This window comes from Poecile atricapillus, chromosome 4, assembly GCF_030490865.1.
Source record: "Poecile atricapillus isolate bPoeAtr1 chromosome 4, bPoeAtr1.hap1, whole genome shotgun sequence".
NCBI lineage: Eukaryota > Metazoa > Chordata > Aves > Passeriformes > Paridae > Poecile > Poecile atricapillus.
In genome coordinates this window covers 75,793,916-75,817,292 of record NC_081252.1, presented here as the reverse complement: position 1 = coordinate 75,817,292, position 23,377 = coordinate 75,793,916, and the positions used below count along the sequence as shown (strand labels likewise).

Sequence of the window (23,377 nt, the reverse complement as noted above, 5' to 3'; positions counted from 1 at the left end):
TCAGTGATGAGGTTTCTCTTCACTCTGGTTTCCAGCCAGCATCTGTTTGTGGGGTTCACTGATCTTCTTCAGGAATTCAAGTCTATAGAGCGAGTAAAGAAATCAGGGGGGGACTCTCTCTCTGGTTTGCATTCCACAGTTTATTTCTGTGAAGGGGAATCCAAAGGACGAGAGACAAAGGATTTTGGGTCTGGGGGTTTCTTTTAACAGGGTTTCTTGGAGGGAGGGAACATCAGAGAAAGAACCAATTATTTTTCTCAGCTAGTACATCTTACAAACTTTCTACAAATCAAAGTTACACACACCAAGATAAGAAATAACAGACAGCAACTTCTTCAAATACCCACAGAGGTGTAGGAGTATTCTCCACAGAGGGGAAGAGAGGGGGGCTTGGTTTCCTGACAACACAAGGGGGAAATAAAGGGAAGGGAAGCAAATCCTCCCAGCTTCCATAGCTCAGAGGCATTCTGGGGCAGGAAAAACAAAGTTACAAACTTCTATGTTGGAAAGAAGGGTCCCTCTTCTCCCAACCCCGTGCTTTCCTGGGCTAAAGAAACTTTCAGCAGCTGGAAATGCCAGCAGGGTCCTCTCTTTACTCCATCCAGCCTCTTGCTGTGGGGCTGAGGAGAGAAACTTCAGTAACCATGGGAAATTGACGCCAGGTAAAGAGTCAGGAGAAAGAGAAACTGGGGGGGAAATCACAACTAAAAGATGGGAAAAGATACATTTCAAGCTATCAACTACAACAGGTTGGAACTGGGTGGTCTTGAATCCCAAAGCATTCCAGGATTCTGTGAAGGAAGCAGCACCTCCAGCTGTGTCAGCTGTTTTCCTCGGGTTCTCCAGGACTTTTACCCCCCAAAACTGGCAGTAGCCACAAGGGTCATGGAATCACAGAATTGTTAAGGTTGGAAAAGATTTTTAAGATGATCAAGTCCAGCCCTCGAGGCAGTGGGAGGGAAATGCAGGCACTGGATCCTCCTGGTTCGTCACACCGAGCCTGGAGCTCATCTTCTCTCGTTCAGTGCAAACTCATAAGTCACATGGAACCTTTAACACCCTTCAAGGAGCTTCTGGGGTGCTCCTTGCATTTATTATCAGCCTCAGATCCTCTCAGACGATGGGTTTGTCACCTCAGTCTCCTCTGGGGGTCCTCTCTGCTGTGCTGGGGACAGTTTTGTGTCCCCTGTGTGGCTGCACACCCTGAGCTGTCCTTGGCATTTCCGTGACTTTAATGGGAGTCCCCAGATGTCCGTGGTGGCTTCAGGTGGGGATTGTTGTAGTCCACAACCTCAGGATCACATCCAGGGAAGCTGCAGGGTTCTGGGGACCAGCATGGAACACCAATGAGACGGGTTCCTGTTCATGAAACCATTTATTCAGCACGGGAACAACCTCAGATCCAGAGCAGAGAGCCCCAAACAGAGGCAGGGCAGGGGTTTTTGAGGGACAGAACTCTTGAGGGTCTCCACCTTTGAGGGTGGAGTTCAGGGTCAGGGACCACTACTCCCATTTACCCAATTAACAAATGCAACTAAATTATTTTTCTTATTCACCCAATGACCCAACACCTGAGTGCTGCACTGCTGCATTTTTTACCCAATCACTACCACCCAAAAACTCCTGGGAGAAGAACATGAAGAAGAAACAAGGACAAGAGACAACACCTTAAATCCTCCATCTTGTCTTCTGCTCTCTAAATTACCTTAAACTCTAAACTTCACCCCATTCACTCAGTGACTCAAGAAACTTTCTAATTCACACACATTTTCAGTCTTTTCTACTTAACCCTAACAGTTGTCTCCATGGTGCTGTGTGAAATTCGGTGCTTTCTTGGGTCTCAGAGTTAGGCATTACAGATAAAAGTTAATTGTTAGCGCTGAAGATGAACAGATCACACGGACACAGGTCGAGGTGTGGTGAAAGAAAGAGCAGAGTTTATTTTTCCTCCCAGGATTTATAGGTTTCTGACCACAGCCAGGGATTGGATGGTCAGGATAACACTTTCTCACTGCACTGGCCATGAGAGATGCCCATCACAAGAGGTGTAACAGAAGGAATGTACACATATCTATGTTTACAGTCCCTGTCCTGGGAAAGTCCTTAGAAAACCATGTCAGCAAGCTCAGAAGCTGAGTTTTCAGGGTGACAGTTTGTATCTTGCATCTCTGACCCCGACACACCAGAAACACAACAAGGGAGAAACCCCAGGGACTCAAAATCAGAACCCCTGGGCCGCCCTTCCCCAGGGGTTTGGGGTGTGACAAGGTGACAGCAGGAGGTGAGCATGGCCTGAGCTGTTTTGTGCTTGTTCCCCGCAGTGAAGGAGCTGCTGTCCTCCCCGAAGCCGAGCCACAAGCGAGCGTTGAGCGACGACGTGTCCCAGCTGAGCCCCGCGCCGGAGGCCGGAGCCGCGCACGGCCCCAGGCCCGCGGGCGACGCCGCGTCGCGCTCGTCGCTCTGCATCAACGGCAGCCACGTGTACGGCGAGGAACCCCCGAGGAACCCCCCTGGAGCTGCCCCACCAGCCCTGCCCCGCCGCCAGGACCAGCCTTTCACCTTCTCCCCCCTGCACCCCGAGCCCCGCGAGGCGCCCTGGGGCGGCCTGGACAGGGCCCAGCAGAGGGACGAGCACAGGTTCATCCCGTCCCCTCCCAGCCTGGCCCTGCAGGAAGAGCTCAAGGTGTCCACCAAGGCCGTGACCCTCAGCAACCACCTGGGCAGGGCCAGGATGGAGGAGAGCGCCCGCCTGGAGGGCAAACCCACGCAGGCCGCGGCTCCTCTGGGCTTCTCCTCGGAGCTGGCCAAGGACAAAGCGCCCGAGGACGCCAGGAAGGAGGAGAAGAAGGCCAAGGGAGGCTTCTTCCACCACGGGGGCGGCCGGAGCGACGCGGGGGGCAAAGGCCAGGGGGACAGAGGGACCCCCGTCCACGCCTCGGCTGCGGGGGATGACGGGAGTAAGAACAGCGGCTGGTTTGGGTCCAAGGAGCCCAAAGAGTCACCCCAGAAAGCCAGGTCAGTGCAAGGGGGTGTGGAGGTCCAGGCTGGTGATTCCTGCCCCAAATTCCAGGCTGGTCGCAGCTCCTGGATGCTCCTGGGAGTGCTCAGGCAAGGTCAGAGCAGGGAAAATCCTTGCTCTTAAATGTCTCCAAGGGAAGGGGATTTTCCTGGATCCTCTCCTGGCTTCTGCCAGGAACCACCTCTGTGTTTTCCTCTTGGGATCCCCTCCGTGGAGAGGTTTCCCTCAGCAGGGATGAGGCTCAATGTGGTCACACCAAGAGGTTCTGTGGCCTGAAAAGGAAGGATCGTTATCCTTTAATGAGCTGAAAAAGCTTCCCTGGCATTCAGGCTGGGGTGTGCGATATTGGGATGTGTAATCACATTCTCATTATGAACCCCACACCCCCCTGCAGGCTCTGCTCGGGGTGCAGCACTTTGGTTACATGAGATGTCATTAATATTCCCAAAGTAATTAGTCCCAGCCCTGCTCTTTCCTCTTCCCATCCCACCCAGCCTCCCCTTCTCCCAGTTACAAATCTCTAACTGTTCTTTCTCTGTGTGATGATTCATCCCTCCAAATCCTCGGGTTTTTGTGGTGTTTGTGCTGTTCCTGAGAGGAATTTGTCACCCCTGGAGCCCCTGGAGCTGAGCTGGCAGTCCAGAGGTCGAGGGTGTTGTCAGAGAGAGGCAGGAAATGGGGTTAAAATCAGCCAGGGAAAACAACCAGCACTCAGAGCTGCTTCAGTCTGCAGCCTTGCTTTGTCAGAGGGATTTTCTGATCTGACTTTAACCTCATTTATGAAGCAGAAGGATTTGAGTTCAGTCTGAGCCTCCTGTAATGAGGAGGGCACTCCTGGTTTATTCCACATAACCTGGCTCCCACATGGATTTAACATCCCTCAGCCTGGCTCCAGAACCAGCCCCAAAATTCCTGCTTTCCCCAGGAAGGTGTGATGCTCATGGTGACCTTGGGGCTGCAGAGTTGGGGACACTGGGACAGGCAGGAGCTGCTCCCCTGGCTCAGGAATATCGGGAATATCGGGAATATCGGGAATGTCCATCACTGGGAAGGATGTGGGAGCTCTGTCCTATTCCAGCAGCAGGAAGGACAAGGGTGAGGTCTGGGGGCTGCTGTGGTGCATCCCTGTGGATGGTTCTGGAATTCCCTGTCCCTGGAAGTGTCCAAGGGTGGGTTGGACGGGGCTTGGAGCACCCTGGGGTGGTGGAAGGTGCCTGTCCACGGCAGGGGTGGAATGGGATGGGCTTTAAGGTCCCTTCCAACCCAAACCATGCTGTGATTCCGTGATTCCCAGGAGTGGTTTGGTGTCACATCCCAGGGCAGGATTTGTGGATGAGCCTGGAGGACTCCGGTCTCTGCATCCTGTCCTTGAGGAAGGACAGAGTGTTCCCACTCAAGATCATTCTTTTTGTTTTTCTTTGTAATTTTGGGATAAGAAACCTGCTGGTTAAGGCCTAGGATAAAGAAATCAAGGCTTAAAAGTCCTGCTGTATCCAGGCAGTGACCCCACAAGTGCCTGAGGCAGCCAGAGAAGCACTGTGGGGATGGGATCCATGGGATGGGATGGGATGGGATGGGATGGGATGGGATGGGATGGGATGGGATGGGATGGGATGGGATGGGATGGGATCCATGGGATGGGATGGAATGGGATGGAGCTGCCCTCAGCATCTCTCTCTGGGGCCTTTTCCTGGGGAAATGGGTGAGAACCAGCAGGTTTTCCCCTCCTGGCAGTCCTGGGAAGGAGGCAGGCAGGGCCATGCCTGCCCAGCTCCTCTGGCAGACGCTGTTTTCGAGGCAGGGATGTCTGACCCAGCTGGAATTTGGTTCCTTGTCCCTCCAAGCCAGTGGATAATCACCAGGAGTGCCCCTGAACACTGCTGGTTTCTGACAGCCCCCTGCCTTCCTGCACTCACCCCCAGCACTGCTCCTTTCCCAGAGGGTTTCCAGTCCCTGGGTGTTTTTAAATCCACTTCAGTGCTCCCAGTTTAATCTCAAGCTCAGCCAGAGCCGAGCTTTGCTTTGTGTGTCTGGGGAGGAGAGACTTGGACGAGCTGCAGCTCCTCTGCCTGGGATTTTCTCTCCCAAAAACAGGAATGGATTCCAAGCAGCACGAGCTGGAGGGGAGGAATTCCCAGACCCCCTTTTGGGGTGTTTAGGAACATCTGAGTGGGCTTTAAGTGCAGTTTGCAATTAAGAATGGGAAATAATGAGCTGAAACCAGAGCAGGGGGGATTGGGAGTAGGAACTGGGAGAAGTGGCTCCTGGAGGATGGGGAAATGCTGGAGCTGCCTGGCTGGGAAGGGATTTCTCTCCTGGTGGCCAGGGATTTGGCACTGGGATAGTTGAGAGCCTCTGGGGAGCATTGCAGGAATCACAGGGACAGGGTTTGTCTCTGCCCTGGTTTTCCAAGTGTTTAAGTTTTCCTTCAGGCCGTTCATTAGGACATCATTACTCATTTTAATGATACAGAACCGACTTCTCTGATGTTGTTTTGCTTCCTTACACTGAGCGACCTCATGGACCAAGCTGGTGATTCAGTCAAAGCTGTGGAAGAGCTTTTAGGTCTTGGTGGCTTCAAAGTGCCAGAGGGCAGGGTCAGATGGGATCTTGGGAAGGAATTCCTGGCTGGGAGGGCACAAGGCCCTGGCACAGGTGCCCAGAGCAGCTGGGGCTGTCCCTGGATCCCTGGCAGTGCCCAAGGCCAGGCTGGACACTGGGGCTGGAGCTCCTGGGACAGGGGGAGCTGTCCCTGCCATGGCTGGGGTGGGGCTGGGGGGGATTTGAGGTCACTCCAAGCCAAACCATTCCAGATCCTCTGATCTCTGGGGGTTCTCTGATATCCCTCTGTGGCTGTTCAGTGGCAGTGTCACTTCCAGAGCTGGATTAACCTTTGTTCTGGAGAGAGGCAGCCTCCAAACTGAGCAGTTTTGAGTCTTGATTTATTTGCAGAAAGGAATTTTTCCCTCCTGCTCTCCTGACTCTGGAAACTTCAGCTTTGTGAGCAGCACCTTCTCACCTGTTTGTCCACCTTGGATAGGCCAAGTTTAACCCAGAGCTGAACGTGGTGAGAAAGCATCAAAATGAGTCCCTCTGCAAGCCCAGCAAGCTCAGCCTGTAATTAGTTAAAAGGTCTGTAATTAGAAGGAAGGTCTGAGTTTGCCTGCAGCAAGGCCCAGCCTGGCACAGCTCATCTTCACCCACTGGCTCTGCCAAACACACCCTTCCCAAAATAAGGAGCTGCTGCTGCCTTTGGGCTGGGTTTAGCTGGAGCTTTATAAAAAGGGTTTTGTTGTGGGCTGGGTGGGCTTTGCTGAGCCATCAGTGTGGGAGCTGGCTCTCACTGCAGGGAACTGGGCACTGCTGCCTTCAGCCCTTATTTATTCCCTGATTCTTCTCAGGGAAGCAGGTCCCAAAGGCTCTGCTCCTCATCCCGGGCTTTGCTAATCCCTGGGAGCTCCAGGCTTTGATTCTGGAGCAGTAGGAAGATGGTGTTTGCTCTTTGGAGGCTGAATAAAAGCCTGAATAAAAGCCTGAATAAAAGCCTGGTTGGGGGTGGTTGTTTTGAAGGTCAGTGGTTAAGGGTTGTGTGTAAGGAAGAGGCTCAGCAGGTTTATTTGAGGCAAAGCCTGGGGCTAAAACAATCCTTTAAATGTTTCCAGGGTTTCCTCCAATGTTATCAGAGCTCTGCAGCTCCTGCTTCCTGTGGAGAATCCTGATGATAAAATGGGGCTGCATCTCAGGCCTGGCAACAGAAGAAAAAGGGAATTGTGCTCTGTCCTATAAAAACAGGGCCATCAGTTCCATTTGCAGGCTCAAGCCCCTTCCCAGAGTCCAAACCCTTGGATTCAGCGGTGAGGCCAAATCTTGACTCAGCTCCTCCCTGTTCCTCCTGTCCTCCTGAAATGGGCCTTTCCAAGGTGCTGGGAGTGGGAGGAAGGTTTGGAATGGCTGGAGCAGAGTCCTTGGCCAGGCTGGCAGGGCTGGGATGGAGCCTGGACGTTGTGGCAGCCCCTCCAAAGCCAGCAGAACTCCTGGAGCAGAGCCTGGGAAGCTGCAGAGCTGGAGGAAGAGGGAGATGAAGACCATGATGTGACACCAGGGCATTGTGGATGAGTCCATGGGAGCCTCCAGGATCACAGCTTCCCAGGCTCTGCTCCAGGAGTTCTGCTGGCTTTGGAGGGGCTGCCACAACATCCAGGCTCCATCCCACCCCCTGCCAGCCTGGCCAAGGACTCTGCTCCAGCCATTCCAAACCTTCCTCCCATTGCCAGCACTTTGGAAAGGCCCATTTTAGGAGGACAGGAGGAACAGGGAGGAGCTGAGTCCTTGGCCAGGCTGGCAGGGGTGGGATGGAGCCTGGATGTTGTGGCAGCCCCTCCAAAGCCAGCAGAACTCGTGGAGCAGAGCCTGGGAAGCTGCAGAGCTGGAGGAAAGGGGAGATGAAGGCCATGATGTGACACCAGGGCATTGTGGATGAGTCCATGTGGATGATCCTCCAGGATCACAGCTCTGGCACTGGGATTGTGTCCAGGAGAGTGCAGCCCTGCCTTGGAGCACCCCAGGGATGGAGTGAGGAGCCTGCAGGGCTGGAAATGGCTCTTGGTGCTGCTGAGCCTGCACTTGCAGGGATGGGCACGAGGCAGGACGGGCAGCTGGAGCCACAGCTGGCTCCTGATGGGCTTTGGAACCCTCCAGGAAAAGCACAGCCCCACTCCCACTCCTAAAAGTGGGAATTGGGGGTTGGAGTTTGCATCTCCCTGGGTTCACACTGCCCAGATTTCTCCTATTTTTTTTAAATTCCCAGGGTTTTGAGGGCAAATGTCTGTAAAGGAAGAATTGTCCATTTGAATGGGGGTGATGGACAAGTGAGGCCCAAGGGAAGAGCAAAGTGGTTGTTGCACAGATAATTATTACAGATAATTTATAGATCATTACAGGTGATTTATTATAGAGAAATCCAGTCCTTCCACCTCTGGAATTCTTATTTAAAATACATTTAAAATACATCCTTCCCTCTGGTGCTCCCACCCTGAACAAAAATGTCCTGGGCTGCTGTTCCCATCTCTTCCCACCCCCTTCCTGCACAATTCCTGCTGTTCCAGCCCTGCTGATGGCGGTGGGAGGAAATTCCTGATCCCTGCCAGGTGTGCAGCTGCTGCAGGATGCTCCAGCACCTCCATCCTGCTGCTTTTCCACCCAAGTGAGCCCCAGCTCTGGGAAAACGGGGCCAAGAGCAGCTTGGGAGTGGCAGCACATGGATCCAGCCCTCCTCCATCCCTCCTAGCGGGGATTTTCCACTTGAGCTTCAGCACATCAGGGCTGGATTCATCCCTGCCCTTCCCAAACTCCGTGTGCTGTTTCCTCCCCACCCTCCTGCAGCCAGGGCACTGCCTGAGATCCAACCTGGGGCCATAGGGAGAAATCTCCCTGCATTGAACAAGCTGTTTCCAGTCGACTTTTTCCATCAGGGGGTTGCTCAGCAATATTTTATTTCCTTTTTATTTTTATTTTTTTTTTTATTGCTGCGAGGCTCAAAGGCGTCTGTGAAGTGCTGCCAAACAGATAAATGAGGGCAGGAAGGTACCAGCGATTTATTTTGGCTGGCAGAGCCTTGTGCTGGGAATGGGAGGGGAAGGAGGAGAGGGAGGAGGAGGAGGAGGAGGAGGGTGAGTCAGCGTTTCAGTGCTGCACAGAGCTGCTTCCATCAGGCTGCTGCAAGTGTAGGTTTCCCTCTAGAGGAATGCACCGTGCTGCACTCCTGCTTTCAGCCAGCACTTTCATCCCTCAGGGAGAGCAGGAAAGGGCATTTTCTGGGGCAGGGGAAAGCTCCTGGCAGTGCCAGGCTGCTGGCACAAGCAGGGATGTTCACCCCAGGGAATGAACCCTGCAATCCCAGTGGAAAGTCACAGATCCTCAAACGGCCCCAGGCTGTGCCAGGGGAGGCTCAGGATGGATATTGGGAAAATTTCTTGCTGTAAGGGTTTGTCTGGCCCTGGCACAGCTGCCCAGGGCAGAGCTGGAATTCCCATCCCTGGAGGGGTTTAAAAGCCCTGTGGATGTGGCACTTGGGGACCTGGGTTAGTGGTGGCCCTGGCACTGCTGGGGATGGTTGGACTTGGTGATCTTGGAGGGCTTTTCCAGCCTAAACATTCCATGATTCTTCTGCCTGGAATTTTCAGCCCCTGGACAAACCCCAGTGTGTCCCAGCAGGAATGGGGCTGAGAAGCAGAAAGGGAATTGAAGGAGGAAAACAAGAATCCAACAAAGATGGGCTCAAGTTGTGTCTTGATCTATTTAGCCAATATGGGCAGGTCCAGCACCCCACGGGCCCCATCACAAGGGCTGCAGGGACAGGAGCCAGGGAATGGTTTCCACTGCCAGAGGGCAGGGCTGGATGGGATCTTGGGCAGGAATTGTTCCTGGCAGGGTGGGCAGGGGCTGGGATGGAATTCCCAGAGCAGCTGGTGCAGCCCCTGGATCCCTGCAGTGCCCAAGGCCAGGCTGGACACTGGGATTTGGAAAAAATCTGGAATAGGGAAATGTGTCCCTGCCCATGGATGGGGTGGGAATGGGATGGGATTTAAGTCACTTCCAACCCAAAACATTCCAGGATTCTGGAGCCCCTCTGCCATGGAGCCCCTCTGCTCTGGGAGAGCTGGGAATGTTCCCCTGGAGAAGGGCAAAATGCAGGGAATGCTGAGAGTCCCTGCAGGGGCTCCAGGAGAGCTGGAGAGGGACTGGGGCCAAGGGCTGCAGGGACAGGAGCCAGGGAATGGCTTCCCAAGGGAAAGGGGAGATTGGGCTGGGATCTTGGCAAGGAATTCCTGCCTGGGATTCTGCAATTCCCAGATTTGCTGGGGCTGCCCCTGGATCCCTGGCAGTGCCCAAGGCCAGGCTGGACACTGGGGCTGGAGCTCCTGGGACAGGGGGAGCTGTCCCTGCCATGCCTGGGGTGGAATGGGATGATCCCTAAGGCCCCTTCCAACCCAAACCATTCCATGATGACGTGGGGAATGAAGACAGGATCATCTCAGGGGGTTGAGGAGGCCTTGAAGCTGTGCAGGTGGGGATTGGTGCAATTGCAGGTGCCTGGGCAAGAGGCTGCTCTGGCATCGGGCACCCCTGAGGAGGGAACTGCACCCACTCAGCTTCTGGCAGCCAGGCTGGTCATTAGCAGCCAGTGCTCGTTAGGAGCCTGCAGCTGATTAATGCTCTGCAGCCTTTTAGAGCTGGAGCCCAGCAGAGCTGGAGCAGGCCCTGGATGCTCTTACTCAGCACAAAGGAGCAAAGCACGGGCTCAGTGCCAGCAGGACAAACAGAGCTGGGGCAGGGCCGTGTGCCCCTTGCAGCCACCCCGAGATCGTGGTGGTTGGGCCCTGTCACCTTCCCTTGTCACCTTCCCTTGTCACCTTCCCTTTCCAGCTGGGAAGGAAAATTTGCCATGGTTTGCCCTGTGGAAATTTATTTGTGGGGGTTGTGAACTCGTCCAGCTGAGTGGTCATGTACTGAGCAGCTGTTCTCCTCTTGTGGGGAGCATAAATTCGAGGGGGATTAGGGAGGAAGGTCCAACCCTCTGCTGATCTCCAGGAGAGGTTTCCCTCCACGTGGAGAGTGGCTGCCAGTCTGGAGTGCTTTGTGCCACCAGCTTCTCCCAAAACTTGTGGAGCGCTCAAAGCCCCCGTGAGGAGCTGGGCTGCAGTGTGGGGCCAGGCAGAAGAGGACACGGAGCAGGGCCACCACTGCTGCTCTGTGACAGCAGGAGAGGGCACCCACGAGCTGTGTGTGCCCCAAAGGGAGCTGCAGCTCCCAGGGAGGATGGAGAGCTCAGGTTTTCCTTTGTCCCAGGTTCCTTCAGTGTCTGGCTGGTGTCTCAGGGGTGCTGGAGCGGGGCTGGCTGTGCTCAGCCGCTCTCTGGGAGCGTTCCCTGTGCCCCCAGACTGGGATGGGGGGCTCCATAGGGCACCTTTCCTGGGAGCTGCTCGGATCAGGGTGCTGCGTGGGGAGCAGGGCGTCCCCGTGGTGGGGCCATCGCTCCTGGGCCGAGGTGGTGCCAGCCCAACGCCCTGGGACTGAGCAGCTGCACCATCACCAGCCTCAGCTTTTGCCTCAAGATGGCATTTTGAGCTTTAAAATGTGTCTGAGGCCTTGGGTGGATGCACAATAACATGGAAATAGTTGTCCAAGCAACTCTGTGATCTTGCAGTGCCACCTGTAATCCCTCCCAGCAGCCCGGGAGGGAAATTCCTTGGCCAAGGAATGAATTTATTCCTTTCTCTTAAGCTTTGGTGGCCCAGAGCTGGCTGAGCCTTGCCCAGATTTCTCCCCAGCCAAGAGGGGAAGTCTCTAGAGCTCGTGGCTGCTGCAGGAGGCACCAATCCCATGGGATCTGTTGTGGGGCAGGGCCAGGTGTCCCTGTGCTGGGGATGGGACTGCTCCTCCCAAGGGTGAGCCAGGGGAGGGGCCCGGGAGCAGGGAGCAGTGGAGCACCAGCTGGATGTGGGGTGTCCACACCACACTCCCCTTGTGATGTGGAAACCTCTGAGCCTCCTCGGGGTGGTGACTCCACATTGCTGGAGTTGTTCCCAAAGGAAGATCAGTGAAATCCCAAAGGAAGGTCCCTCAGTCCTGCCTGGAGTGCAGCAGGGCGCTGTCACCTCACCTGGGCTGAGGTTCTGAATTCCAGATGTGCTGAATCCCTTCCACCTTGGCATCCCCCGTGGGGTTTCAGGCATCTCAGGCAGCAGTGATGTGACAAGGGACATGTGGGAGGTGGGGACAGGGCCCTGGCCTGGCCCCGTCCTGGGCTCTTGTTCCAGGGCCTCCCTCAGCCCTGTGCCTCCCTCCTGTGCCAGCGTGAGCTCGGTGTGTGCTCCCATCCTGGCCGTGCTGGCAAACCAGTGTGGAGGCGCTGGGCTGGGCTGGGAAAGGCTCCTCTGTGTGCCTGGGCTGGCTCAGGTAACCCTGATCCAAGAGCCCGGCCGGCTCCTCGCGCCCCACCCGCGGGACAAAGTCACCGAGCGAGTCCTGGGGCTGCAGGAGCTGGGGAAACCTCTCTGGCTGCTGGGCTGGCTGAGGCAGAGAGGGGAATGTGGAGGAGCGTCCTGGGAGCAGGGCTGCCCCTTCCCGTGTGTCGTGCATGCCCTTCCCACGCCTTGACTCCATGCTCATCGCTCTGCCTAACAAGAGCCAGGCATGGGTTCGGTCATCGCGCTGCTTGGAGCGTTGGTGTGTGTGTGTGGTGTGTGCTGCCAGCTCTGTCACAGCATTAACCAGGAGGACTGTTCTGTCTTCCCTCCACAGCCTGGAAGTGTCTCCTCAGGTAGAAACCAGCTCAGATGCTCCTTGTCATTCTGCTCCCTGCTCCCCTGCCCCATGCCCTGCCGCCCTCGCCGCTAGCATGCCGAGCTCTAACCTCCCTCCCGCTCCTGGAGACAGCCAGGCCGGATGCTTGTCCCCCACCAACCCATTCCTCAACTCCCTGCAGAGCAATCCCTTCTTTGAGGAGCTCCTCGCTGACCAGGTACTAAATTCTCCTTCACCTACTCACTTTCTCTCTAGTTTCCCGCCTGGGCCGCGTGCTGCACCAGAGGTCGCTGGGAGCTTTTATTCCTCTGAGGATTGCGGTCCCTCTGCCTCCCCAAGGCAGGCAGAGCCCGACAGGGAGTGTCCGGCCCAAAGCGTCGGTGTCCCCGTGCCAGAAACAACTCCCCCAGCACCGGGAGAGCTCCCTCCTGCCGACAGCGGCCCCGCCGTCCCCCCACTGCCCTCGGAGTGGGACGACACCTTCGATGCCTTTGCCACCAGCAGGCTCAAGCCAGAGCGGAAGAAGGAGAACTTCTTTGCCTCGATGGCGGCAGAGGGCATGGCTTTCATCGACGACCCCGACAGAGCCAGCCCCGCGGACAGAGCCAGCCCCACGGAGCCGCCCTGCCACAAGGGCTCCAAAGCGTTTGAAAAGGCCGAGGCGCCCGTGGGCGCTGAAATCCCCGCAGCTCTCCGCTCTTGGACAAATTTCTCCAGTTTAGACGTGGGGGCCAACCTGGTGAGCACCACGCAGGAGGCCACGGTGATCGAGGACGTGCTGAGCCCCGTGTCCGCGGGGTCCGTGGCCAGGAGGAGGAAGAGCAGCACGCCCACGGTGTGGACGGCCGCCTTTACCTCGGGCACCCCCGGGGACCAAGAGGCGTCGGCAGCACTGAGCGGTGCCAGCGGCGCTAGGGAGGATGGGGACAGCGCCAAGGAGGAGCCCTGCAGCGCGGGGACGAACGGCTGGATGACCATAGCCACGGAAACCGCCGCTGACCCCTCCGCGAGCGCGGCCGAGCAGCGCGCGCTGCCCGACGGCTCCTTCGGCCCGCGGCCGCCCTTCCTGGGCGAGGGCGCCTTTGAAGCGCAGAGCTCGTCCCGTGTGTTACCCAGGAGCTCCTTCCCCGCCGAGCTGGCCCCGGAGGCCCTGCCGGGCGGCACCGTGGCGGCCGTGCCCCCGCGGGTGCTCGGGGACGCGGAGCCCGGGGGCGGCCGGGAGGGCGCCTTGGACATCCGCAGCTCGGTGTTCCGGCTGCAGGCCAGCATGCGGCTCGAGGCCAGCGACGGCCTCCTGACGCTCAGCTCCGACATCCGCGAGAGGCGCGTGGTGCTGTCCCCGTGGGCAGCGCCCCACGGCCGCCAGGAGCCCGGCCCCGCCGTGCCGCCCCCCAAACCCCCCAGGTGGTTCGCAGCCGCGGGAGCCGTGGGGGACGGCGAGCAGGGGGAGCCCGGAGGCGCCCAGCGAAGCGAACAGGAGCAGTGGGAAGACTCAGAGGGCCCGAGAGCAGAGATGGAATTGCCAGGGAGCCGTGGGAGCAGCGAGCCCCCCGTGCTGGCGCCTCCCGGGCTGCCCACGCCGGGAGCGGACGCCGGGAGCGAGTTCCCAGCGTCCGAGGGTGCTGGAGCTGCCGCTGCGGACTCAGGAGCCGGCGAGCTGGGCACAGGGGACACCTCTGTGGGAGAACAGCCATCGGAGATGAACGAGACAGGGGTGGCCGAGCAGTTTGAGACTTGCACATCCAAGTTCTCCCTGGATGGACTGGACCGGTCGGGTGCTGAGGAGAGCTGGAGCCAGCCCCGTTTATCCCCTCAGACACAGGGTGCCACAGACAGTGCCACGTGGGAAATGACCTCCAAACAGGAGCTGTTCCCAGAGGAGCTCAGTGTTTCACAACTAAACCCACCTTCCAAGCCAGACCTGGGCCAGCCGGCCAGCTGGATGGCTCTGGAAGAGCAGGAGGCAGCTGGACATCCACACCCACGTCCCCAAAGGTCAGAAGGTGTGGAGAGTCCGTCCCAGCTGGAGCTGGCGTGCGAGGACGCTGAGGGGCGAGCAGGAGAGCGGCCCCAGCGCCGTGCTCCTGCCGAGGAGGCAGAGCGGGGCAGGAGCGAGGGGCGCTCGGCAGAGAGCAGGATAGACTTCAAGAGAGCCGATTTCTGGAAGCCAGATAGGGCAGAGGAGAGGCGCACCCCGGGAGCGTCAGCCCCGAGAAATCCCTTTACCCTGGCGCTGAGCCCGAGCTCCCCGAGCAATCCCTTCGTGGAGAAGCCCCCAGCCCCTGTCCCCATCCAGGCTGTGCTGCCCGAAAAGCTTGAGCAGGGCGACTTCAGCTTCTGCAGCCTGCAGGAGGAAGCCCCCGGGCACGGCTTGCAGCCCACTAACGCTACCCCCCTGCATGCCAGCCAGCCCCTGGCCTCCTCCACCCCTTTCCTCGTGGCTGCCACTAACCCCGAGCCGTGTGGCCACCCCCGGGCCCCCGCGGGGGTCCCCGCCAGCCGTGCCGCAGCCCGGCCCTGCCCGCAGCCCGGGGACGCACAAGCTTCAGCGCTCCTGGTTCTGCCCAGGGAGACACGGCCGGCTGAGAAGCCCCTGTGCCAGCAGACGACCAGGTGAGCACTGCGGGGAGGCGAAGGGAGTGTGTGTGTGGGAGAGATGAGCCCCGGCCCCTTCTGCTCTTGGCAGGGCTGCACCCGGCTGGGCTCGCTCCAGGCAGTGCTGCAGCTCCTCTTCATCACCTTCCTCCGCTCCCAGGGAGCCCAGCCCGAGCTGCCAGGAGCTCTCTGGGATCCTGGGGGGAACGGCCGCCGGTGTCCGGTGTGTTCCCTGGCCAGGGCAAAGGGTTCCGTGCACCCAGCTGGAAATTCAGAACTGCACCCACGTTTGTCAGTGCTGATTTGGGCTCCATCATCTTCCCCGTGCTTGCCAGGAGAGCTTGTGGCTGTTTCTGCTCTCCTGAGCTCCCTCATGGCATGTGCACAGCTGCTCCCCTGCCATCCATTCAGCTTTGGCTGCTTTCCTTTGAGCCCTTTGGGTACTGGAATCCTCCTTCTCTCCATAGCCAAAAAAAGAGGTTTTTTTTACCAGGGCAAAATGCCCTTCTGCCCTCCCTCCTGCCGAGATGCCCCTTGGGGGATGAAACAAGTGGGATTTAGCCCTGAGGCTGCTGGGAATGAATGGGAAGGGTGGCAGGAAGGGGCTGTTCCTCCTCCCGGGTCACTCGTGGCTCTGTACAAACGCCATGAAGCAAAGCTGGTGAGTTCAGGGTGAGGAATCTTCCTCTGTGTCCTTCAGTTCCTCTCAGTTCCCTGGTGCTCCTTCCCCTGCTCTGCCTGGGCTCTGCCTGCCCAAGGACCGAGCTCTCCCAGTGATTTACCAAGCTCCAGCAGGGATTTATTGATCAGCATCACTGATCATGAGGCAAGTGGAGCTTCCTGGGGGCACTGAAATGATAAAATCCCAGCTGGCCCAAGAGCAGGGTTGGATGCAGCCCTGGGGAGAGGAGGGGAGGGAGGATGGGGCCAGCAGGACCCACTGAGCTCCCTCCAGTCCTTCCACAAGGGGAACCCCCTTGGGTTGAGTAGGAGCAAAGAGACCTCAGGAGCAAAGACCAGCACCTGGCTGGGTCTGTCAGGTGATATTTTTTTCTTCTTATTTGGGCCAGGTCCTCCAATCATTTTTAATTGGATTATTCATCCTCCAGCAGATAGCCTTCTTCAAAATTTGCAGAGATGCTGCACAGAAACATGAATTTTGTTATGTTTCATGGAAAGAGAAGTGTCCTGCAATGCCAAAGGGGTAACTGGGGCAGTGAGGGAAGTACAGGAATCTGTGTGCTGCTGGAACCTGCTCGTGGTCATCCCCAGCCTTGCTGTGCATTTATCCAGGCTGCATTTATCCTGTTTGGCTCCTGGGCTGGGATCCAAGAGCTGGATATCCTGGATATCGGTGCTGCCTTCTGTTGTGACACAGGGCCAGGGGTCCTGGAGCTTCCCTGGTTCCTCCAGCACGTTTTGGGTGCTTGCTGTGACTGAGGAACCTCTGAGGAGCTGCTGAGGCCTCTGGGGAAGGTTCTGAGGCTCTGAAATGCTTCACAGGACTGGGACTCATCCCAGGGTGAGGGAGGAAAGCTGGAAGGGATCTTTTCCCAGTCCCCATGGCGATGCTTCCCAGGATCATCTCCTGCTGGAATGGCCAGAGGCCACAGATGAGGGGAAGATGGGAGGAAAAAGGAAACAGACTTGGGATGGGCATTAACTCCTGGCTGGGACAAAAGTGTCTGCAGGTGAAGGGGGGCAGGTGTGTGAGAGTTTGGGGTGAGGGGGTTTGGTGCCTCCTCAGGAGAGCTGGAAACCGGGACTGGGGTCCCGTGGTCCCTTCCCAAGTGGCCAGAGGCTCTTTGGTCATCCTGTGTGGCTGCTGGGGCACGGGAGCAGCTGCAGCTGCAGCTCCTGGGTGTGAGGAGAGCCCTCTGCTGCCCCTGGGCACTGGGCAGGGTCCCCATCACTGCTGGGAGGTGTCACAGCCCCCAGGACAGCCAGGGACCGTGTCTGGGGGGCTGCGTGCCTGGAGGGGCCTGGCAGATGTGCAGCTCCTGTGCTGGGATCCAGCAGCTGTGCAGCTCCTGCACTGGGATCCAGCAGCTGTGCAGCTCCTGCACTGGGACCCAGCAGCTGTGCAGCTCCTGCACTGGGACCCAGCAGCCGTGCAGCTCCTGCCCCTGTGCTGGGACCCAGCAGCCGTGCAGCTCCTGTGCTGGGACCCAGCAGCCGTGCAGCTGTGCTGGGTGTGGGGCTGGCCCAGCAGGCTGTGGCACTTGCAGGTGACAGGGGTGGGGATGTCCCAGGTCCCCAGGTGGTGGCACAGGCTGTGCCTCCCTCGTGCCAGGCATGCAGAGGACGCTGTGATCTGAGCAGGACGGGCCAGGTTAAGTCACCTCCCCTCGGTGATCCTGGGAGCGTGGCTGGGCCAGCCCTGGGCCAGCCCTGGGCCAATCCTGGGACAGGACAGCCCTGGGACAGCCCTGGGACATCCCTGGGACAACCCTGGGACAACCCTGAGACAGCCCCGGGACAGCCCCGGAACAGACCCGGGACAGTCCTGGGACAGCCCTGGGACAGCCCTGGGCCAGCCTTGGGACAGCTCCAGGACAGCCCTGGGACATCCCTGGGACATCCCTGGGACAGTCCTGGGACAGCCCTGGGACAGCCCTGGGCCAGCCGGTGCCCAGCCCAGCTGTTCCCATGGAGAGCTGGAATTCGGGTCTGTGTGGTGCTCCAGGCCACAGGAGGCCACAAGGGACAGGAACTGCCTTGGATTTGTCCTCTGCTGTCTCGTTCTCCGTGGGGACAGGAATTGTCTTGGATTTGTCCTCTGCTGTCTCGTTCTCCGTGGGGACAGGAATTGTCTTGGATTTGTCCTCTGCTGTCTCGTTCTCCGTGGGGACAGGAATTGTCTTGGATTTGTCCTCTGCTGTCTCGTTCTCCGTGGGGACAGGAATTGTCTTGGATTTGTCCTCTGCTGTCTCGTTCTCCATGAGGAGCGTTTGAACGATTTCCTGTGAGGGAAACGCACTCGGTGTGTCCCGGTGCTCTGCAGTGACCTCGGGAGCGCCGGTGACAGCTGGGACAGGGCAAGGCTGGCTCAGAGAGGGGGACAGGGCTGGGCCAGTGTCACCCTGAGATGTTCCACCTTGGCCCTAAGCTCCATCATGACTCAGATCCTCTTGGGATGCAGTTCTGGGTTAGGAGCCTGTGAGCAGCTGGTTCCACGCTCGAGTTGATGCTCGTGGAGCAGGAGAGGAAACGGGTTCAGCTTCTTGGCAGGTCCAGCAGGACTTCAGACCTGGCTGTGAGGTGTGAAGCTCCCCTGGAAGGACCTGGTGCCACCATCCCAGACCAAACACAGCTCAAGGAATGTCTCCAGCTCTTGGATCCTCGCAGAGACAGACGGAGGAGGCAGAGCCCTGCTCTGCTCAGCCGAGCCCTGCACGCACCTCCCTCCGTGGGAAGCACTAGGATAATGATTTATTCCCCAAAGTCCCTTTTCCAGCCCTGCAGCAGTGACTGTTCCCACGGGCTGAGTGGGAATATCCCCCTGCTCTCAGACACATCCAGGCATTCCCACATTCCCACATTCCCAGGTCAGCTGGGTCCCAGGGAGGTTCCCAGCCACGCTCTGCTCACAGCCCCTGCGCTGCCTGTGGGGATGCACAAGGTGACAGTGACATCTGGCCGTGGTGAGCAGCCCTGGTGGCTCCCCAGGCCTCTCCTCACCCCTGTCCTGCAGTGTCCTGGTGGCTGTAGCTCCTGGTCAGGGTTTAGTGCCAGTGGGCAGTGCTGGAGCTGCATGTGCAGAGCAGCAGCTCCTCCAGCCCCTGGCACTGTCAGTGGCTCCACCTTAGGGCTGTGGGATCCCTCTCCATCCCTTCCATCTGCCCAGGAATCCTGGGCTCTGTCCATGTGCTTGGACAGCTCTGCCAAGGGATCCGAGAATCAGAGTCCTGAGCTGGGAGAGACCCTCAGGGATCATCAAATCCCCCCCTGCCCTGCCCAGACCCTCCAGCAATCCCACCCTGGGCATCCCTGGGAGCTCCTGGAGCTCTGGCAGCCTTGGGGCCGTGCCAATTCCCTGGGGAGCCTGAGCAGTGCCAGCACCTCTGGATCAGGAACCTTTCCCAAAATCCAACCCAATCCTGGCCCAGCTCCAGCATTCCCTGGTCCTGTCCCTGGGCAGCAGAGGGAAGAGATGAGAGCTGCTGCTGTGCTGCCCCTTGGGAGGAGCTGATCCTTTGGCTCCTTGGGGCAGGCTGGTGCTGCCAGAGCTGTCCCCTCCCAGCACAGGGACAGCAGGAGGAGGATTTCCACATCCTGGGTGTGTCCTGATCCCATCACCATGGAGGAGGACACAGCATCGCTGGGACTCATGGCTGCTGGGGCTGTCACCTGTGAGAGGCTTTGCAGAGCTCCCAGGTGGAGGTTTGGGTGTTTCCATCCCCATGGATGGAGATTTGGATGTTTCCATCCCCAGGATGGAGATTTGGATGTTTCCATCCCATGGATGGAGATTTGGATGTTTCCATCCCCAAGGATGGAGATTTGGATGTTTCCATCCCCATGGATGGATATTTGGATGTTTCCATCCCAGTGGATGGATGGTTGGATGTTTCCATCCCCATGGATGGATATTTGGATGTTTCCATCCCCAGGATGGAGATTTGGGTGTTTCCATCCCCATGAATGGAGATTTGGGTGTTTCCATCCCATGGATGGATGGTTGGATGTTCCCATCCCCATGGATGGAGATTTGGGTGTTTCCATCCCATGGATGGGTGGTTGGATGTTTCCATCCCCAAGGATGGGTGGTTGGATATTTCCATCCCCAGGATGGAGATTTGGGTGTTTCCATCCCCAGGATGGAGATTTGGGTGTTTCCATCCCCAAGGATGGGTGGTTGGATATTTCCATCCCCAGGATGGAGATTTGGATGTTTCCATCCCATGGATGGATATTTGGATGTTTCCATCCCCAAGGATGGGTGGTTGGATGTTTCCATCCCCAAGGATGGAGATTTGGGTGTTTCCATCCCCATGGATGGAGATTTGGGTGTTTCCATCCCCAAGGATGGGTGGTTGGATGTTTCCATCCCCATGGATGGAGATTTGGGTATTTCCATCCCCAAGGATGGGTGGTTGGATGTTTCCATCCCCATGGATGGAGATTTGGGTGTTTCCATCCCCATGGATGGAGATTTGGATGTTTCCATCCCCATGGATGGAGATTTGGATGTTTCCATCCCCATGGATGGAGATTTGGATGTTTCCATCCCCATGGATGGAGATTTGGATGTTTCCATCTCCAGGATTATGCACAGCTGTGCCTGCTCCTTGCAGGGAGGGAGCATCAGGTCACTTCTCTTTCCATCATGCTGAGAATGAACTGGACTTTTTTCAAGCCCAGGAAGAACATTTTGGGTGAAAAGTGAGGCAAAAAGAAATGAAAATGTAATTCCCCCTTAGCTGGCTCCTCACCCTGTGTTTGGCCTGGTGGAGGGGGACAAATTCTGAGGTGGCTTTCAGGCAGGTGACATTCACCTCTGTGCTGGAGCATCGGTGGTGACCCTGGGCCAGTCTGGGGGTCCCTGGGCAGCAGAAAGCTGCTGTGGGCAGTGGATGCAGCAGCCTCTGGTCACCCTGGAGCTGTGTTTGAACCCCTGGCAGGCGGGAGCTGCGCCCTGTGGTGTTCCCAGTGCTGCCAGTGGGCACCAGTATCTCATCCAAACACCTGCCTGGGGCTCCTTATCTGCTGGCTGGGTGGGAGCAGAGCTCTGCCCCACCCTGCTGCCTCTCCTGGGAGCTTTGTGAGCAGCTCAGCTGGGTTCAGCTGTTCCATCCCTGCAGGGTGCCAGGAGAGGGGGCAGCCAGGGGTGCTGACTGTGCCTTGTTCCCGCAGCCCCCACCCCGTGAAGCCCCTGAGCGCTGCCCAGGACGGCTCCAGCGACAGGAGGCAGCAGCACAGGGCCAGCCTGAGCTCGGCGCTGAGCAATGGCCTGGAGAGGCTGAAGATGGTGACCACGAGCAGCGTCCAGCCCGTGGCCCCGGCCCCGCAGCCCGACAAAAGCGAGCCCAAGTTAAAGGTAGGAGCCTGCCCCGAGCTGTGCTGGTTCCTGCTGTGTGTGGATCCAGCCTCTGCTTGCTCTGCCTCCCTTCTCCCCTGAGCCCAGAGGCTCTGCAGCTCCTCACCCCATCCTTCTGCCACCACCACCTGCACTGCTTGGGGTGTTACTGAGCAGTGAGCCCCTGCTTGTAGAAATGTGGGGTGGGCATGGAAGGGACCTCAAAGCCCATCCAGGGCCACCCTATCCCAGACTCCACACCTCCCACTATCCCAGGCTGCTCCCAGCCCCATCCAGCCTGGTCTCCATGAGGTGTGGGAGGTGTGGTAGCTGCCTGATGCTCTGAAGGGTTCCTCATCCTGGCAGGGGGAAGGTCCTTCCTGGAGCTTTGCTGACCTGGATACCCCAAACCCTGCTGTGCTGGGGCCAGCAAAGCACCTGTGATTCCTCTGAGGGCACACAGGCTGTTCTGAGGGTGACCCCTCCATCCCTTGGGCCACTCCCACTCGGTTTCACTCCCCAGTGTCACGTGGAAAACGCTGCTGGGGTTCACCTGAGTGAAGGACAAGCCCAGCCCTGCTGTTCTCAGGATCCCTGTGGGTGCTGCAGGGAGTTCAGCTGTGGTTTTATGAGCACACGAGGTCTCTGTGGGCCCCCCATGCTGCTCCTGCCTCTCCGGTTTGGAATGACAGCCACGGAAAGCAGGAGCGCTCTGGCTGTTGCTGCATCCCACAGATGTTCCCAGGAGCTTTTCATTCCAATCCCTGAATGTTCCTCTTGGTTCCCAGCAGGAGCCTGGCCAGCTGGACCAGTCAGCCAAGTATTACCACCTGACCCACGACGAGCTGATCCAGCTGCTGCTGCAGAAGGAGGGCGAGCTGAGCAAGAAGGAGGAGCACATCCATGAACTGGAGAACTACATTGACCAGCTGCTGGTTCGCATCATGGAGCAGTCCCCCACCCTGCTGCAGATCCCTCTGGGTGGGGGCCAGGCCCCTTGAGGCCACCAGGGCAGCAGTAGCCAGCAGAGCTCTGCCAGTAGCCACGCTGCCAGCACCCCGCTCCTCCTCCTCCCGCCCGAGGCCAGCAGGGGCTCCTGCTCCCAGGGTTAGCAGGAAGGGTCATCTGCTCCTTCCCAGGCCAGCTCCAGGGAGCTGTGGGGTGGTGGATGGGCTGGCAGCACCCTGTGGGGAGGAGCAGAGCCCTGGAGCCTCCCTGGTTCCCATCACTGCCCAAGTGCCACCCCCCTGCCACAGCTTTAAGTGACCCATGGACACCTGAGGGCTGGAAACATCTCCCTGTGAGTGCATCCTGCTGCTGCTCCCCTGCCCACACTCCTCCTCTCTCCCCTGGCCTGGTGTCCCCTGGCCTGCTGGGTGGCACTGGGGACACTGGGACCAGTGAGGCTCCCCCAGCCCGCTCCTGACCAGAGCTGTGGGACTCCCAGGGAAGGGAGAAGAGCCAGCTCCAGTCTGTGCCACTCCCTGAGCCCGGGGAGAGCTGCACAGGGGCAGCACCAAGGGCTGGGGGTGCTGTCAGAGCCTGCTGGGCAATGCTGGCACTGTCCCAGCACCAGTGACCCCACTGCACTGGAAATATGGGAAAGGGAAGGTGGGATGGTGCCCCAGGAGTGCTGCAGGAGATCCTCTGCATCCCCCACCCAGCACGGGGCTGGTGTGCCCTGGAGGGGTGAGGAGTGCAGAATCCAAGCTGGATTTCCACTCAGTATTCCCAGGAATGGCTGCCCTGCCCTGCAGGGATGAGGAGTGCAGAATCCAAGCTGGATTTCCACTCAGTATTCCCAGGAATGGCTGCCCTGCCCTGCAGGGATGAGGAGTGCAGAATCCAAGCTGGATTTCCACTCAGTATTCCCAGGAATGGCTGCCCTGCCCTGCAGGGATGAGGAGTGCAGAATCCACGCTGGATTTCCACTCAGTATTCCCAGGAATGGCTGCTCTGCCCTGGAGGGGTGAGGAGTGCAGAATCCACGCTGGATTTCCACTCAGTATTCCCAGGAATGGCTGCCCTGCCCTGCAGGGATGAGGAATGCAGAATCCAAGCTGGATTTCCACTCAGTATTCCCAGGGATGGCTGCCCTGCCCTGCCTCTGCCTGGGCTGTCCCAGCACAGCAGGAAAAGGGCCCTGCAGAGAGGTCTGGGGGTCTGACCCCTCTGCAGAGCCCCTGCAGGCTCAGGCACCCCAAACACTCCTGGCACAGCCCACAATTCCCAAACCCAGAGCCCATCCACGCTGGATCAGCTCTCCAGCCCTGAGTGAGCACCCAAAGGGCTCAGATTTACCTGGCTGAGCCACTGATGTGGGGGTGCTGTGCCAGGGGATGGGAGGGATGTTGTTCCCTCCCTCCTCCTGCCAGGATTTTGGCTGGAGACGGTGCCTGTGCAGGCAGAGGGGCCATTGGAGTGGGATTTCAACATGA

General features: G+C 58.2%; 3 protein-coding genes across 5 annotated transcripts in view; 2 read left to right on the top strand and 1 right to left on the bottom strand.

Annotated features, from left to right (window-relative positions):
• RAB11FIP5 (RAB11 family interacting protein 5) overlaps positions 1 to 21,944 on the top strand; it is a 43,679-nt gene extending 21,735 nt beyond the window's left edge. Inside the window, exons 3-6 of one of the 3 annotated variants that reach the window (XM_058837773.1) lie at positions 2,322 to 3,015; positions 12,581 to 14,320; positions 20,777 to 20,960; positions 21,728 to 21,944. In XM_058837773.1, coding sequence (XP_058693756.1) covers positions 2,322 to 3,015; positions 12,581 to 14,320; positions 20,777 to 20,960; positions 21,728 to 21,940 — 2,831 coding nt within the window. In that variant the 3' untranslated portion in view covers positions 21,941 to 21,944. Of the gene's footprint in view, positions 1 to 2,321; positions 3,016 to 12,580; positions 14,939 to 20,776; positions 20,961 to 21,727 lie in introns of all 3 variants that reach the window. The other 2 variants (XM_058837772.1, XM_058837771.1) reach the window with 2 other exon arrangements.
• Positions 6,019 to 8,652, bottom strand: LOC131578713 (uncharacterized). The gene is made up of 2 exons (XM_058837779.1): positions 7,539 to 8,652; positions 6,019 to 7,170 (listed from the first exon to the last, which is right to left on the bottom strand). Exons 1-2 carry the CDS (start codon positions 8,276 to 8,278, stop codon positions 6,759 to 6,761), a joined length of 1,152 nt encoding a protein of 383 aa, XP_058693762.1. The 5' UTR covers positions 8,279 to 8,652; the 3' UTR covers positions 6,019 to 6,758.
• LOC131578715 (uncharacterized) lies at positions 17,617 to 20,768 on the top strand. The gene is made up of 3 exons (XM_058837781.1): positions 17,617 to 19,303; positions 19,571 to 19,659; positions 19,747 to 20,768. Exon 1 carries the CDS (start codon positions 18,108 to 18,110, stop codon positions 19,110 to 19,112), a length of 1,005 nt encoding a protein of 334 aa, XP_058693764.1. The 5' UTR covers positions 17,617 to 18,107; the 3' UTR covers positions 19,113 to 19,303; positions 19,571 to 19,659; positions 19,747 to 20,768.
• Positions 21,945 to 23,377: the final 1,433 nt, after the last annotated feature.